Source organism: Pipistrellus kuhlii, unplaced genomic scaffold, assembly GCF_014108245.1.
Source record: "Pipistrellus kuhlii isolate mPipKuh1 unplaced genomic scaffold, mPipKuh1.p scaffold_m20_p_4, whole genome shotgun sequence".
NCBI classification, from domain to species: Eukaryota; Metazoa; Chordata; class Mammalia; order Chiroptera; family Vespertilionidae; genus Pipistrellus; species Pipistrellus kuhlii.
The window spans coordinates 88,720,780-88,737,117 of record NW_023425540.1 but is presented as its reverse complement, the minus strand read 5'-3'; the positions used below and the strand labels follow the sequence as shown (position 1 = coordinate 88,737,117).

Sequence of the window (16,338 nt, the reverse complement as noted above, 5' to 3'; positions counted from 1 at the left end):
TGAATAGATAAAAAAGATGTGGTATGTATATACAATGGAATATTACTCAGCAATAAAAAAGAAAAGAATCTACCCAGCCAATATGGCTCAGTTGGTTGAGTGTACCAAGAGGTCACTGGTTCAATTCCCAATCAGGGCATATGCCCTTTTGTGGGCTTGACTCCCAGTAGGAGCCATGTGGGAGGCAGCCAATCAATGTTACTCTCATAGATGTTTCAATCTCTCCCTCTCCTTTCTTCTCTCTCTGAAAAGAAAAAAGTCAATGAAAACATATTTAAAAAAATAAAAGAGTGAAATCTTGCTATCTGTAACAATATGGATGGACCTAGAAGATATTATGCGAAGTAAAATAAGTCAGAGAAAGACATACCATATGATTTCATTCAATAAACGAACAAAACAGGAACAGGACTACAGATATAGAGAACAAGCTAATGGTTACCAAAGGGGAGAGGGGTGGGGAAATGGGAATGAAAAAAAGACCCTGGGCTTGTGCAGCTCAGTGGTTAGGAGTGTTGGCCAGCACATGAAAGGCAGAAAGTTTGATTTCCAGTCAAGGGCACATACCTGGATTACAGGTTTGGTCCTTGGCCCAAGTTGGGTGCATCTGAGAGGCAACCAATTGATGTGTCTCTCTCACATCAATGTTTCTCTCTCTTCCTCCCTCCCATACTTTATAAAAATCAATGGAAAAAATATATTCTTGGGTGAGGATTAAAAAAAATAATAATAATGGGTAGAGGAAGAGTGCATGAGCTTTGGGGTCATCGAAGCTGGGTTCATATCCCAGCTCTGTTACTAAGTAGTTATAGAACCTTAGACAAATCCCTTTGCTCCAAAAATAAAGTAACATTGAAAGTCTTGCAGCTGATGTGGCTGTATCTAAACTGCTCTCTGCCCCATGATTCCAGCTTCTACTCTCAATCTGTGCCACTTCCCTCACAAGATTTGAAACTCCCCCACCTGCTACACAGAGGCTTCTACTGAGGTCACCTAATCCCAGGTAGTTCTCCTAGTGGCCCCCAACCTTGTATGTCCTAACACAGCACAGACATGCATTAAATCCTTGTTATGAGCCTTACCATCTCAAATGAACTGTTAGCATCCCCCGTGACTCCAGAACAAAGGGGAAGGAGATGAGAGGTAAGAAACAAGGAGAGGCCTACCTCATTGCTCTCCAAAGAGGCCTCGCTGCTGACTCCTGGGGCTCTCGCCAGGCCCTCGCTGCTGCTGCTGCTCCGCACAGCCCCGAGGTGGGCACAGAAGGCCTGCTCTTCTGCCAACAGTGAAGACACGACGTCTGGTTGTAGGTTGCGCACACAGTGATTCTCCAGAGTCTGAGCTGTTTCATCCACAGCACTCATCAGCTCCTTAGTTTACTGTGTTTCATGCTGACAGCCTGGCCTGACCGCTCCCCTCTACACACACAGACAGGGTTTTTGTCTGTTCTGTTCACTGGTAAACTCAAGTATTTAGAACAATGATTGGCACCCAGGGGACTCAGTAAACAGCTGCTGAATAGATGATACATGATTATAGCAAAGACATTCCCTTTGGGCTCATCAATCAAGAAGCTAAACCTATCGGGAACAACTCCCCCAGACCCTGCACACAGGCACAGAGACACTGGCTGGAAGCTGCTTCTCTCTGGGCCATGCCAGGTTCTCTGACTCTCCTCCAAAAAGCCAGGGCCTTCTAAGACTTTCACCCTCTCATCCTCTACCCAGAGAGACTCATCACAGTACCCGAGCCCCAGCAGGATGGGCAGGGGTGGCACACATACCCCGGCTGCTGCTGCTGCTGCTCTCCACATCCCGGTCGTTGATGGGGGAAGTGACATCCCTGTAGCAGAAGCCCCTTCCTTCCAGGGGGTTCTCATCACTACTGTTGAAGGTGACATAGCCCCGTGGAGGCACCTGCTCTGTGAACAGAATGGGGTACATAAATCCACACGAACACAAAAGGGAAGAAAAGTTCCCCCTTCCAAATGGGACCACCTCCTCAGAGGGACCTCAGCGTAAGGGAAGACCCAGGATCTAGGCAGGCAGGCAGGAAAACTGTGTCTTCCTGGCCATACCCTCATCTACTCGCCACAGGAACCTGGACATAAAGTCATGTGCAGTTTGCAGGCGAGGAGAGCGGCTCTGAGGAGCTGAGAGACAATCCTGTGTCCCACAGCAAGAGCATGGGGAGTCAAAGCACCTAGTCCAGCCTGGTGCCCTCTCCCACATTATGCTATTTCTTTTCCAAATGAAAAAGGAGGAAATGGGCCATCAACAAAGACTGAAAAGTTCAGCACAAGAAACCCAAGATCCAGGTCATCTTCCTAAGCCTGTTGGTCAAGATACACAGGTTTTTGGCCAAACAAACCAACTCCACCTTCAACCACGTGGTGCTGAATAGATTGTTCAAGTGGCACCAGCCGGCCTCCTCTGTCCTTTTCTCCAGATGGTCTAGATTAGGGGTGTCGAACTCAATCAGAGAAGGGGCCAACATCTAAAATCCAGCCTAAATCGCAGGCCGAATGATTTACTGAACAGTCATAAACTGTCATTGTGATGGAAACGCAGCGGAGTGCAGTGATGACAGCGTGGTGCGGGCCACATTGCAAGGCCTGGCGGGACGGATTTGGCCCGCGGGCCTTGTGTTTGACACATGTGGTCTAGATGAACTTCCAGCCATGATGTGCGTATCTATGAGGGGCCCAGATTGGAGGTGTGTGCACTTCGTGTGAGCAGCCTCCTGTAGCAGCATCCTTAAGTCAGGGACAGGATCCTCACCTTCGGCCAACTTGCCCTGGATTCCCCCAAGGGCTGTGGCCCTACCTTGCTTTCTGGTGCATGCAAGTGCCTCAGAGTGTATAAGCATTTCACAAGGCCCAGGAATGCCTCTCAGCCAGACCAAACCCTTCGTACGATCCAAGGGCTGGAAGTTAAAATATCAAGAGGCTGACAGGTTAGCTGCAGCTACAAAAAAAATAATCCTTGATCCTACCTTGTAATTAAGATTTTGGATGAGCTGAAACCGGTTTGGCTCAGTGGTAGAGCGTCGGTCTGCGGACTGAAAGGTCCCGGGTTCGATTCCGGTCAACAGCATGTACCTGAGTTGCGGGCACATCCCCTGTAGGGGGTGTGCAAGAGGCAGCTGGTTGATGTTTCTCTCTCATCAACGTTTCTAGCTCTCTATCCCTCTCTCCTCCTCTCTGTAAAAAATCAATAAAATAAAATAAAATAAAAAATAAATAAATAAAATATTTTGGATGAAAAAAAAAAAAGAGTAGGAAATGGTGTTTACAGACTTCTTAGCACAGGAAAAAGTGTATCTTTTAGCTGAAAGCATCTACTCTCACACGCCAGCCTTTACGGCATCTAAGGGGCACAGGCATCTAAGGGTTTCCTCTTCGGGTCAGTCAGCCCCAGTCAAAAATAGATCTGGCTAAGCAGGAAGGTTGGAGGCTCTGGGCTAAAAATTAACTATAGTAACACCAAATTATACAACCTTTGGACATATCTGCCTGCAAGAAAACAAGGAGTAAAGGCAGAACACAAACCAGAGAGCTCCGTTCCCATTTTGCCCTGTCCCTTCCCCACAGAAAGTACGTTTATTTGCATAAAACAGACTGGCTAACAAAGCCATGTCTAACTTATTTTCTTCTATATACCTTTTTGTAGTTATCGCTTTTTAAAATCTGCACATTTATTACTTTAAAATGTTTTTTATTTTATTTTTAAAAAATATATATTTTATTGATTTTTACAGAGAGGGAGAGAGGGATAGAGTTAGAAACATCGATGAGAGAGAATTATCGATCAGCTGCCTCTTACACACCTCCTACTGGGGGTGCGCCCGTAACCAATGTACATACCCTTGACCGGAATCGAACCCAGGACCTTTCAGTCCGCAGGCTGACGCTCTATCCACTGAGCCAAACCAGTTTCGGCTTAAAATGTTTTTTAATTGTTGGCAAAGACTACGTGTACCAATAGAAAACGTAAATATAACAAGTTGTGAGAAGAAAACTCCTAAAATGTCACAACCAAGTCAACTACCATCATTATTTTGGTGAACATTCTTCCAGCCTTTTCTGTGGGTTCATAAAAGGAATAGTGTACAAATGGACTTCAGCCATGGATTATTTTGATAACGTGAAAGAATTCCATTTAATAAAAGCATCTGTCATATAGCTACACAGATTAATTACACCCTACCTTCAGGGAAGGCCCATGCTTCCTATGCCCCTTCCATATCTCAGGGTGGACAGGTAACATGGACTCCTCAAAAAGGAACAGACTCTACCACTCAAAACTAAAACAAGTCAGCCAATGTCCCGGAGCCATGTGCTTCTAAGCACACCTGACAGGAAGGATATGAACTGTGCCCTCATCCTGCAAAAGGAGCTTGCCAGCAGCTGGGGGTGGGCCTTTCCCCGTAGCCAGTCAGCCCACCCCCCAAGGTCAACAGGAGAAGGCAGACTTCCAGTTCCCAAGCTAGGACTCCTTCCAAGGGTATTAGAAGGAAATCAAGTTACTAACATACTCCTGACTGAAATATGGTCTCCACTGACTGGGAGAGTTGGTTTCTTCCAAGCCTAGGCTCATGAGGAGGACCCATGAACACACACCCCTATCAGCCCACGAGACCAGTACCTGGCCTGGCCACTGATGGGTAATAGACACCATGGGAGATGTAACTTGTACACTAGCATGATTACTTGGTCAGGCCAGTGCGCATAAAACTCAACTTGCTCCAAGAACTATTGGCGCCTCCCGTACTGCCCTAGGGCACTGCACTCAACATTTAGGAACTAACAATTTGAGAATAAACTCAGGAGGTCTGGAAACTTGGGGTCTAGGATTCTATAATAGCCCACCAAGTGCATCGTGCGACAATTCTCAGAAGGGCCTGAGCATCATAGCCATCACCTGAGAAAAGAGCTAGAGAGAGCCATTGGCCTGACCCAGAGGCATGCCCATCTCCAGCCGGCAAATGTGCTAAGTATCACATGCAGGGACTGTAGCCAGAGACCGGAAATGAGACTCAAATGGCACCCTGTTCCTGCACTAGCTGCTTTACTATGTGATGAATCAAATCCGAGCAAAGCGACATTTCTGCTGCTGTTATTTGTAATTTTAACCAATGAAAACTCAAAGGATGAACACAATCCCAAGAACTAGCCACGGACTAATATATTTCTACCATGTCATCAATCTGGAATCTTTGAGCTGCTGCTCCAGCCCAGTGGCCCACATTTCAGGAACCTGAGAGTTGTTCCTTTTCATCCAGACAGAATGCGTGAACGAACTATCAGAAAGCCATCAGGAAACAGGGAATGCTCACCATAGCAAGATGGCTGGATCTTGCCTCCGAGTCCAATGGCTGTGATTCTAGCCAAGGCCCGAGGCCCCTCGTGGATGCTGAGGCCCTTCTTCCGATAGGGCCTCTGTCTCTGAGGAGCAGGACAGGACTCATCTGAAGAGCTCAGATCTTCATATTTTTCTGTGGGTCAAACACAAAAATTAAGACAATTCTCCAGTCCAGTGTGGCTCAGTTGGTTGAGCATCATCCCATGCACTAAAAGGTCACCAATTCAATTCCCAGTCAGGGCACACTATAACTGAACTTTTTTTTTTAATTTCTAAAAAAGAAAATTTTAAAAAATGTCATAATGGGCCAGTCCACTGCTGAGATGGGCTACAGGGACATTTGGGGGAATAGCAAGCTTGATGAATATGAGCTGAACTGAAAGCATCTGTGAAAAGGGGGTCTAGTTCTTATTTCTTATGCCTCTCATTGTCTGGGTTTGAAGAATTTTTTATAACAAGCATGTATTATATTTACAATTGGAAATAAATTTTGTTCTAAGTTGAAGAGATAAATAATACCTATTCGTAAACATTTGGAGCATCATGACTTTTTTTTTGGGGGGGGGTGACCTTGGTCTGTGGGTGCTTTCTTTATTATTATTATTATTATTATTATTTTTAATAAATCTAGCATCATGACTTCTTTTTTTGGGGGGTGGGGTGACCTTGGTCTGTGGGTGTTTCTTTTTTTTAATTATTATTATTGTTTTTAATAAATCTAGCATCATGACTTCTTGGCAATTTTATATTCTCAATCTCAATAATTACTTAGGAAACAAGCTCTGTGTGCTATTTTAGGAAGTATTTCAAATTAGCACTCATCTGAGCTTAAATGTTTAGTCATTACTGTCTTATTGCTGTACATAGTTGCCTATATTTCATCATACCTAAAGGCAAAATTCATGGATATATTTGTATCAGGCTCCCATATGGTACGATCTTATTTTGGAGTTGATAAGCAGGGGTGGAAATGCAGAGAAGTCTGTGATTACCACTGTACTCGTGTGAGCTGGTGTTTATGATAAAACAATCCTGAGGCCAGGAGGAGAGCTGGGCAGAGCCAGAACCTGGAAAGGGGGAAGGTTCACTCAGATGTGAACCGAGAGCTCAACTCTCAGAGACTGCCTGGCAAGTCAGGGAGTTACTGACCCTGCTTCCAAACTCAGGCCAGTGACCCAAGTGAACCACTCCCACCGTTCCCTACTCAACTCACTAGGAGACCCTGGTCCTGCCCAAGCAGAACATGGAATCACAAAGAGTAAGGGTACAAGGGAGGGGGAACCAAGGAAAAGGCAGCTCCGTCAATCTAAACCTCCCAACACGTACTCTCAGACCTGCACAAGTCAGCAGAGAGAACCTCACAAATCCCACACCTTCAGCAAGACGGAGCTGGCAGAGAGCATCACCAACTTCACAGTTCCTGCTGCTGCGAGGAGCAGACAGTGACCTCTCCAGCAAAGCAAGAGCCGGCTTGCTCACCTCTATTCTCTGTGGGCAATAAAGCAGATCTAGGAAAAACCACACAGAGGAGAGACGATGGGGAAGACAAAGTCCATTCTATGGGCAAAAATACTAAAAACAGATCCTGGTGGCGTGGAGCATGACCCCGGGGAAGTGACTTAAGAATGCACATGGGCCTGAGGGGACAGGCAGAGGAGCAGCAGGCCTTTTGGGGAGAGAGACCTCTAGACACTGGGTAGTGAAGAGGAAAAGCAAGCAAAACAAAATTATATCAGAGGACACATAATGCTTGGTCCAACTACATCCCCTTCCGAAAAGAGGCCACCCACTAAGAAGACTGTCCCTGGTTCTGGGGAGGAGGCCGCTCCTGGACCAGGCCACTAAGCTCTGTCCGCAAAATGCAGAAGCACCAGCGATCTCCGCCTACACACAAATACCACAGGGAGCACATAAAAAGCAGGAATCAAACACACAGCAAGTAAAAACATTCCTTCCCTCTCTCCAAAACTCAACTGAGGAGTAGGCAGAAAAACTGTGACATGACTCTCTAAACTACACATCCTTCCATAGCACCTGAGGACAGGAAAAGGCACCCTGAACCCAAAAACCCAAAATTCAAAACTGAGAACAAAAAGGCACACGTATACACACACACACACACACACACACACTCACACACTCACACACACACAATATGAAGCCATGTCAGTACTAGAAGAAAACATGGATGAATTATTGTACAACTAGGGCACAGGGAAAGGTTTTCTTTTTAATCCTCATCCTGGAATATTTTTACCATTGACCTTTTTAAAAATATATATTTTTTATTGATTTCAGAGAGGAAGGGAGAGAGAGAGAGAGAGAGATACATCAGTGATGTGCCGCTTCCTGCAAGCCCCACACCAGGATCGAATCCGCAACTCAGGTATGTGCCCTAACTAGAAATCAAACCCTAGGCTGACGCTCAACCACTGAGCCATGCTGGCTGGGCTCCATTGATCTTTAGAGAGAGAGTGAAAGGGAGAGAGAAACATCAATGAGAGAGATACATCGATTGGTGGCCTCCTGCACGTGCCCTGACCAGGGGGGCCAGGATGGAATATACAACCTTGGTACATGCCCTTGACCAGGATTTGTATCTGAGACCCTTCAGTGCTTGGGCTGACACACTTAACAACTGAGCACACTGGCCAGGGCAGGGAAAGATTTTATGATTCAAAATCCAGAGGAAAGAAGATTGATGAAGTTGACTATATAAAATTAAAACATTTTGCACAGCAACAAGCACCATTTGAAAATTAAGAAACAAGACCCAGATGCCAGTCCCCTTGTGAGGCTGCACTCCTACGTCTGGGTGGGCATCACAAGTCCATATCCTGGGTACCCGAATTCAGCCTGGTGGGTACCACTCTATACCCTAACCAACTGGTCCTTAGACAGGCAGGCCTCAACTCTGACTGCAAAATGGAGTCGTCAGGGGAGGCAGAGGTCTGGCAAGGCTGCAGGAGCCAAATCTCTTACAGTAGGTGAGAGCAGGGGAGGGACTCCAGGAAAGAGTGAGGCCGCAGATACAGGTACCTGGGCTCCGATAGAGGCTCTTGGGCAGAGAAAGCGAGTGAGTATCTATCAGCCCCACTATCTTCATGTGTCCATACTGCTTGGCCAGCATTCGGGCTGTGGCTCCACTGTGGTCCCTTGTGTCCACTTTGACTCCCTATGAAAAGGTAAAAGAACAAGAGTCAGGAACCTCCCCTGCAAAGCACCCTCACTTCCAGAGCTGTGGACCCAGGATGAGAGGTGCAATGTGTCTTATCACCATCTCGGAAAGGCGTGCACCAGGGTCCTCTAAGACTTCACAACGTGGGGAGAAAAGGAAGGGCCTGTGTGGTCTCACGCTCGGTGCTGAAAGTGGGGTACAGCGATGGGCCTGCTGGCTTGTCAAATAACACATTAACCCAGCCATCTCACAGCTGAGGCAGTTCCCAGGTTCACTGCCTTTGGCTTTCAGCCACCATGGGGCAGGCAGGTACTTCAGGGAGAGAGGCGATCAGGTGCTCTGCGCGAGGATACACGCAGGCTGCTGCGAGCGAGAGCCCACCTTCAGCCTTGGCACCCGGGCATGCGTCCACCTCACTTCATTCTCTTCACACAGAAAATTGGAGACAACAGATTTGGTAAAGAAGCAGCCTTTAAAAAGCATAATCAGAATAAGAGCCCCACTCTTCTGAAACAGAATTAGTATCTTATCCTAAGCCCTAAAATGTAGTACTTATTGTATATAGCACTGTAATTCTACTTCTGTGACTCTATACTAAGGAAATAGCCCCAAATACACAGAGAAAGCTTTTACACACAAAGATGGTTAGCACAACATTTTTGCAATAACAAAAACCCAGAGACAACTTAAATGCTCAGAGATAAAGAGTTCACCATGTTACTGTCATACAAATAATTGATATAACCAAGTTTTTAAAAGAACCAGGGGACAAAACTGTATACACATTCCAATTACAGCAAAACAACAAAGTACTAGTATACAGAAAGCACACTGGAAGGAAATATGCCCAAACTGTTAATATTATTTTTTTTTCTGTTAACATTATTTTTAATATTTTTATACTTTCTAAACTTATTTCTATGAGCATGTTTACTTTTGAAAATAGAAAAGCCCAATAAATTTTCCGTTTTCAAAGCTTCAACCATGTGGTCTCATATCTGCAGATGAGACTACCGGATATTGGAGCTCAGTGCTTTGGAAGGCATTATCAGCAAGAGAAAGTCAAAACATTAAAAGTGCACATACACCAAAACCAGTTTGGCTCTGTGGATAGAGCATCGGCCCACAGAAGGGTCCCAGGTTCGATTCCGGTCAAGGGCATGTACCTTGGTTGCGGGCACATTCCCAGTAGGGGGTGTGCAGGAGGCAGCTGATCAATGATTCTCTCTCATCGATGTTTCTAACTCTCTATCCCTCTCTCCTCCTCTCTGTAAAAAAATCAATAAAATAAAATAAAAATAAAAAATAAAAAGAAGTGCACATCCCCTGCCCTGGCTGGTGGCTCAGTTGGCTGGGCATCATCCCATGCACCAAAAGGTTGCCAGTACGATTCCCGGTCAGGGCACATGCCCATGTTGTGGGTTCCATCCCTGGTCAGGGCATGTATGAGAGGCAACCAATCAATGTTTCTTTCTCACATTGATGTTTCTCTATCCCTTCCTTTCTTTCTAAAAATCAATAAACATCCTCAGGTGAGGACTGAAAAAAAAAAGGGGGGGGGAAAAGATAATTTCTAGAGGGGAAGGGGGAACTGGGTGAAGGTGGTCAAAAGGTACGAACTTTCGATTATAAAATAAAAAAATACTAGGGGTGTAATGTACAACATGATGACTACAGTGAGCACTACTATAAGATGTACAGGAGATGTTGTTGAGAGAAATCCAAAGAGCTCTCATTGCAGTTAAAACACAGAGCCCTGGCCTGTGTACTCAGCCTACACACCAAAGGGTCTCAAGTTCAGTTCTCGGGAAAGAGCTCGTACCTGGGTTTCAGGTTCACTCCCCGCCCCGTCTGGGCATGTGCAGGAGGCAACCAGCTGATGTGTCTCTCTCAATGTTTCTTTCTCCTCCATCCCCTCCCGCTCCTCTCCCCCTTCCACTCTAGCTGAAAAGCAATAGAAAAAAAGATCCTCAGGTGAGGATTAACATCCCCCACAAAATACATCGAGTAGGGCAAAAGTAGGTTTACAGTTGTGAGTACACAAGTTTATTCTTGTGTCATTATTCATTAATTATTTTATTATTTTCCATATGAACTGTAAACCTACTTTTGCCCTACCCTGTATATATCTTTTCTATGAGATGATAGATGTTAACTAAACTTATCGTGGTAATCACCTCACATATACATAAGTCAAATCAACTTATATAGTGATGTGTATCAATTATTTCAAAAATTGGTGGGGGCCGAAACCGGTTTGGCTCAGTACGATTCCCGGTCAGGGCACATGCCCTGGATAGAGTGTTGGCCTGCGAACTGAAAGGTCCCAGGTTCGCTTCAGGTCAAGGGCATGTACCTTGGTTGAGGGCACATCTCCAGTAGGGGGTGTGCAAGAGGCAGCTGATCGATGGTTCTCTCTCATGGGTGTTTCTAACTCTTTATTCCTCTCTGTAAAAAATCAATAAAATATATATATATTTTTAAAAAACTGGTGGTGGTGGTGGGGGGGGAATATGATTTCTAGTTTCAGTTTGATAAAAGAAACCCAAAGGTTTCAATGAGAGAACAAAAATACTATTTTCACAGTAGGGTTTTACTTAGTATCTGTTATTAAACCTGAAGACTTCAACCTCAGGCTAGACCAAAGCAAGAAACTTTTCCTTAACAAGAAATAAGGAAGAAAAGAGACCCCAGAACAAGAAGGTCCCTGGGGTGAGGAAAGAAGAGTTTAAGAATGTTTATCTATTCACTCTTTAAATGTTTTCCAAATTTTCCTGTTTTATAATGTACATAAATTATAAGAAAATTACATGATCAATATCATTGTAACTGACAGGAAAGTGGGATGACAGTTTAGAGACCACGGATCAGTAGTAACGTGGGAGCACTGATCAGCTGCAGGACCACTGATCAACTCTCAGCTCCCTCCTGAGAGAGGCCCAAACACACCCTGGTCATTATGCCCAGCCTGAGCTGCTGGAGTCTGCCCCCCCTGGAAGGGAAAAGGGGTTCGAGGGAAGCAGCCACAGCCCTTTCCTCTCCTGGCGAAGAGTTTGAGGTGCCTGGCCTCATGCACTTCTCCATCTCCAGGAAAGAAGCCTGGCTCTGGTGGGACCTGATAGGCCATCCCTCTGGCTAACCAAGGAACACGGAGTGGTCATGCAGGACTAGCCAGACAGTCTCCCCAGCAGTGGAGCAAACTGGTCCATCAGCCACAAGCTCTACTAGTAAGCTGTGCCCACCGGCCACCACAGCCAGAGGCAATTGCTTGGAATTGGCCAACAACTTCGCTGATCAGTGAGCTCAAGGAAGAACTCCATTGATTTCCTGAGTTTGATAATGTATGCAAGTATGAAAGAGAAAATTCTTGTTTTTAGGAGATACATATGAAAGTAGTTAGGGGGGAAAGGGCATTATGTTAGCAACTTATTTTCAAATAATTTTAAAAAGATTATATGTTAAAAAAAAAAAAAAAAAAAAAAAAAGATTATATGTAGCCGAAACCGGTTTGGCTCAGTGGATAGAGCATTGGCCTGGGGACTGAAAGGTCCCAGGTTCGATTCCAGTCAAGGGCATGTACCTTGGTTGTGGGCACATCCCCAGTAGGAGGTGTGAAAGAGGCAGCTGATTGATGTTTCTCTCTCATCGATGTTTCTAGCTCTCTATCCCTCTCTCTTCTTCTATGTAAAAAAAATCAAAAAAAATATATATGTGTGTGTGTGTGTGTGTGTGTATATATATATATATATATATATATATATATATATATATATATATAAAAGATTATATGTAGCCTGACTGGTATGGCTCAGTGGTTGAGCGTCAACCTATGAATCAGGTCATGGTTAGATTCCCAGTCAGGGAACATGCCCAGGCTGGGGGGGCTCAATCCCCAATGTGGGGAGTGCAGGAGGAAACCAATAAATGATTCTCTTTCATCACTGATGTTTCTGTCTCTCTCTCCTTCTCCCTTCCTCTCTGAAATCCATAAAAAGACATTTTTAAAAATATTGTGTGTGTTTATATATAGAAAGACATGAAATGTTAAACTGGGGAATCTAGCAAAGGTATACAAATTCTGTGTACTATTTGTGATGTTTAAGTCTGAAATTATTTCAAAGTTTAAAATTTTTTAAATTTTCCAAAAGAAATCCAATACAATTTGTTTTCCCTGAGTACAAGTTGCCCATACACGGTCTCAGGCCCAGCTGGGGAATAAAGAATCTTGACGAAAGATAAATGATATAAGGTCTCTGATTTACCAATATGTTTTCCTGTTTAAAAACTACATGAGTAACTGTCTCTTACAATTTTCAGTTCTACATTACTTAAAATCAGAGTCTAAATTCAGAAGCAGAGGTTATGCTTCTTACAGTTCTGGGCTCATATATATATATTTTTTCTGTCCATTTATTCTTTTTTGTTTTTCTTATAATTTTTCTTTGTCTTAAGGATCCTACTCTGTGTGAGAAGGTTTATCTTCAAAGAGTAATTATTTGTAGAAAAGGAAGCCCAAATGGCTAACATATGAAAAGATGCCCCACCTCACCAGATATCTGGAACGGTAAAAATCAACAGAGACAACTCGTCTGATACCACATAGCAACTGTTATTGAGGGTGTGAGAGGCAAGAGCTATAAAATACTATCGGAAAAGTGTAAAGGAGGACAACAATGGAAGAAAGCAAGTTAACACTCTCTAGTGCAGATGCACCCACTGTACACACCGAAGTTCTACTTTGAAGATTAATTACATCCTGGTCTCCCAGAGAAATCCCTTCACACATGCTTGAGAAGACAGGTAAAAAAAATGTGAACTACAGCACTGCTAGGAATAGCTGAGTGAACACAACTTAAATGTCCACTAAAAAAGGAAATGATAAACTTATTTAATTTATACAGTCAATATGTGCAGAGCTGTTAAAATGAGTGAATGACGTCTAATTTACCCACAAAGTGGAATGACACACACTTTCTGGCATGTTATTTATATGAATCTTTAAAACATATAAAAACAAGCCCGTGCATTGCCTAAGGACACACAGTATGTGATGAAAAGATCAAAATCAGAGACAGGAAAGGTACAGACCAGCAGCTGGATAGTGGTGATCTCTGGATCATGTGGGTTAGCTGCATTATCTTCTGTGCTTTTTTACATGTTTAAAGTACTTCACAATTTAAGATTCACAATTCTTGCTGCTGTGGAAAGAGTGTCAGTTGGTACAATTTGTTCTTCGGATGGCAATTTGGCAACATCCATGTTAATTTAAGACTGTACTTACACTTCAACCTTCTACTTTTAGTATTGAACTCTACAGAGGTGGCTGCACATATGTACAAAGAAATATGTGCACAGATATTCTCAAAGCACTGTACATGATGGCAAATGGTTGGCAATAATCCAATTCTATCTAGACCACTTTAAAGAAATTGATTCATTCCTACAAAGGAGCACAATGCCACACACATAAGAAAAAAGCTTTAGCCCTGGCTGGTTTGGCTCAGTGGATACAGCATTGGCCTGAGGGGTCCCGGGTTCGATTCTGGACAAGGGCACATGTCCCAGCTGCGGGCTCAATCCCCAGGGGGAGCATGCAGGGAGCAGCCAATCAATGATTCTCTCTCATCATTGATATTTCTCTCTCTCTCCTCCCTCCCTTCCTTTCTGAAGTCAATAAAAAATATATATATATATATTTTTTTTTTTAAATTTAAAAATAAAAAAGCTTTATATGTTGATAAAACAATATCTAAGATAGACAAGCTTAAAAAAAAAAAGGCAAGTTGGGGAGCAGCCACATGAGAATGACCAAGAGACTGAGGCAAAGGCCAGAGGCAGGCTCATGTGTATCTTCTCTCATTTGCATTTTTGTAAATGTACTGTCCACAAATTCCCATTTCAGTGGATAGAGTGTCAGCCTGCAGACCAAAGGGTCCTGGGTTTGATTCCGGTCAAGGACACATATCTGGTTGCAGGCTCCTCCCCGGGCCAGCCTCTGGCTGGGGCGCATGCAGGAGGCAACCAATCAATGTTTCTCACACATCAATATTTCTCTGTCATTCCCTCTTTTCCACTCTCTCTAAAAATCAATGAAAAATATCCTTGGGTGAGGATTAAAAATAAGTAAGTAAATAAAAAAATGTTGCCCTGGCTGATTTGGCTCAGTGGCTAGAGAGTCAGCCTGTGTACTGAAGGGTCCCAGGTTCGATTCCGGCCAAGGGCACATGCCTGGGGTTGCCAGCTCGATCCCCAGTAGGGGGCGTGCAAAAGGCAGCCAATCAATTATTCTCTCTCACCACTGATGTTTCTATCTCTCTTTCCCCTTTCCCTTTCTCTCTGAAATCAATAAAAATATATTTTTTAAAATGTTAACATTTTATTATTCTAAAATTCCCACCAATAAGTAAGAAAACACACAACTATACAATAAAAAATTGGGCCCAAAATATAAAGACAATTCATCAAAAAATTACAAATGGCCAATATACTTTAAAATGCTCAATCTCATTAGCAAGTACACACCAAAACGAGATGCCACTCTTCTCCCACCAGATTGGAAAGCACTTAAGGTGGGTAACCTCCCATCTTAAGGGCTGGTGAGGACGTGAGAAAACGAGCACCTTCGTATATTATTGGTGGAAAGAACAGAAACAACTTTTCAGTGGGAATTTAGTTAGGACTTTACATATCAACTAAATATTTCTCCTTCTGGATTTTTAAAATAACTTTAAGATATAATTCACATACTACACAATTCACCCACTTACAGTGTATAATTCAATGGTGTGCCACCATCGCCACAATCAATTTCAGGACTTCTTCATCACCTTAAATAGAAATCTTGCATCCCTTAACCACCACCCTCTCCCCAATCTTCCCAGCCCCTCTAGCCCGAGACAACCACTAATCTACTTGTGTCTCTAAAGCTTTGCTTATCCTGGACATCTATATATATATAAAAAGCCAGAAACCATCGGAATGACCAGAACTGGTCACTATGACACCTCCTGCAGCCAGCGAACCAGCCCAAACAGGGGGTGGGGCCAGCTGGCCAATCTCCTGCGGCCCCTCCCCCTAACCAGCCTTGCTCCTGACTGTACTCTCCCACCCAGATCAAGGGTAGGGTGGCTGGCCAACTCCCCACCCCTCGGCCTCTCCTCCCCGCTCCAGGCTGGCCCCACCCCTGATTGGCCCACAGCTCCTTCCTCTGGCTGGCCCCACGTCTGACTGCTCCCTCCCCTCACCCCAATCAGTCTGCAGCCCCTCTCCCAGCCAGCTACACCCCCAATCAACCCCCTAACCCCAATCAGGGACAGGGCCCACTGGCCAATCACCTGCAGCCCCTCCCCCCAGCTGGCCCAGCCCTGATCAGGGAGGTTGGTTGGGAGGCCTACCATGGTCTCTTCCTGACAGGCCTGGCCCTGATCTGTCCCTATTGGGGCCAGGCCAGCTGAACCCCACCCATGTCATGCACTGGGCCTCTAGTTTCATATAAAAGGAATCATACAATATGTGGTTGCACCTGGCTTTCACTGAGCATTATTTTCAAGGTTCATCTTTTTATGCCTGATTAATTTTGTATGAATATAACACATTTTATTTATCCATTTGTCAGCTGATGGAAATTTAGGTTGTTTCCAACTTTTGTTTATTATAAATAACACTGCTATGGACATTTGTGTTTAAGTTTTCGCATGGACATATTTTCAGTTCTCTTATCTATGTAGCTGAGTGGAATTGCTGAATCACAGGGTAACTACCATGTTTGACTGTTTGAGGAATTGCCAGACTGTTACC

At 44.2% G+C, this 16,338-nt stretch overlaps 1 protein-coding gene across 5 annotated transcripts in view; it reads right to left on the bottom strand.

Annotated features, from left to right (window-relative positions):
* The window catches only part of ANKS3 (ankyrin repeat and sterile alpha motif domain containing 3), a 34,070-nt gene that overhangs the window by 7,624 nt on the left and 10,108 nt on the right, over nucleotides 1-16,338 (bottom strand). For 4 of the 5 annotated variants that reach the window (XM_045571327.1, XM_045571325.1, XM_045571326.1 and 1 more), the window contains 4 exons: nucleotides 8,403-8,538; nucleotides 5,338-5,496; nucleotides 1,784-1,921; nucleotides 1,167-1,342 (listed from right to left, as the gene is read on the bottom strand). In XM_045571327.1, coding sequence (XP_045427283.1) covers nucleotides 1,167-1,342; nucleotides 1,784-1,921; nucleotides 5,338-5,496; nucleotides 8,403-8,538 — 609 coding nt within the window. The remainder of the gene's footprint in view (nucleotides 1-1,166; nucleotides 1,343-1,783; nucleotides 1,922-5,337; nucleotides 5,497-8,402; nucleotides 8,539-16,338) is intronic. The other variant, XM_036410235.2, reaches the window with a different exon arrangement.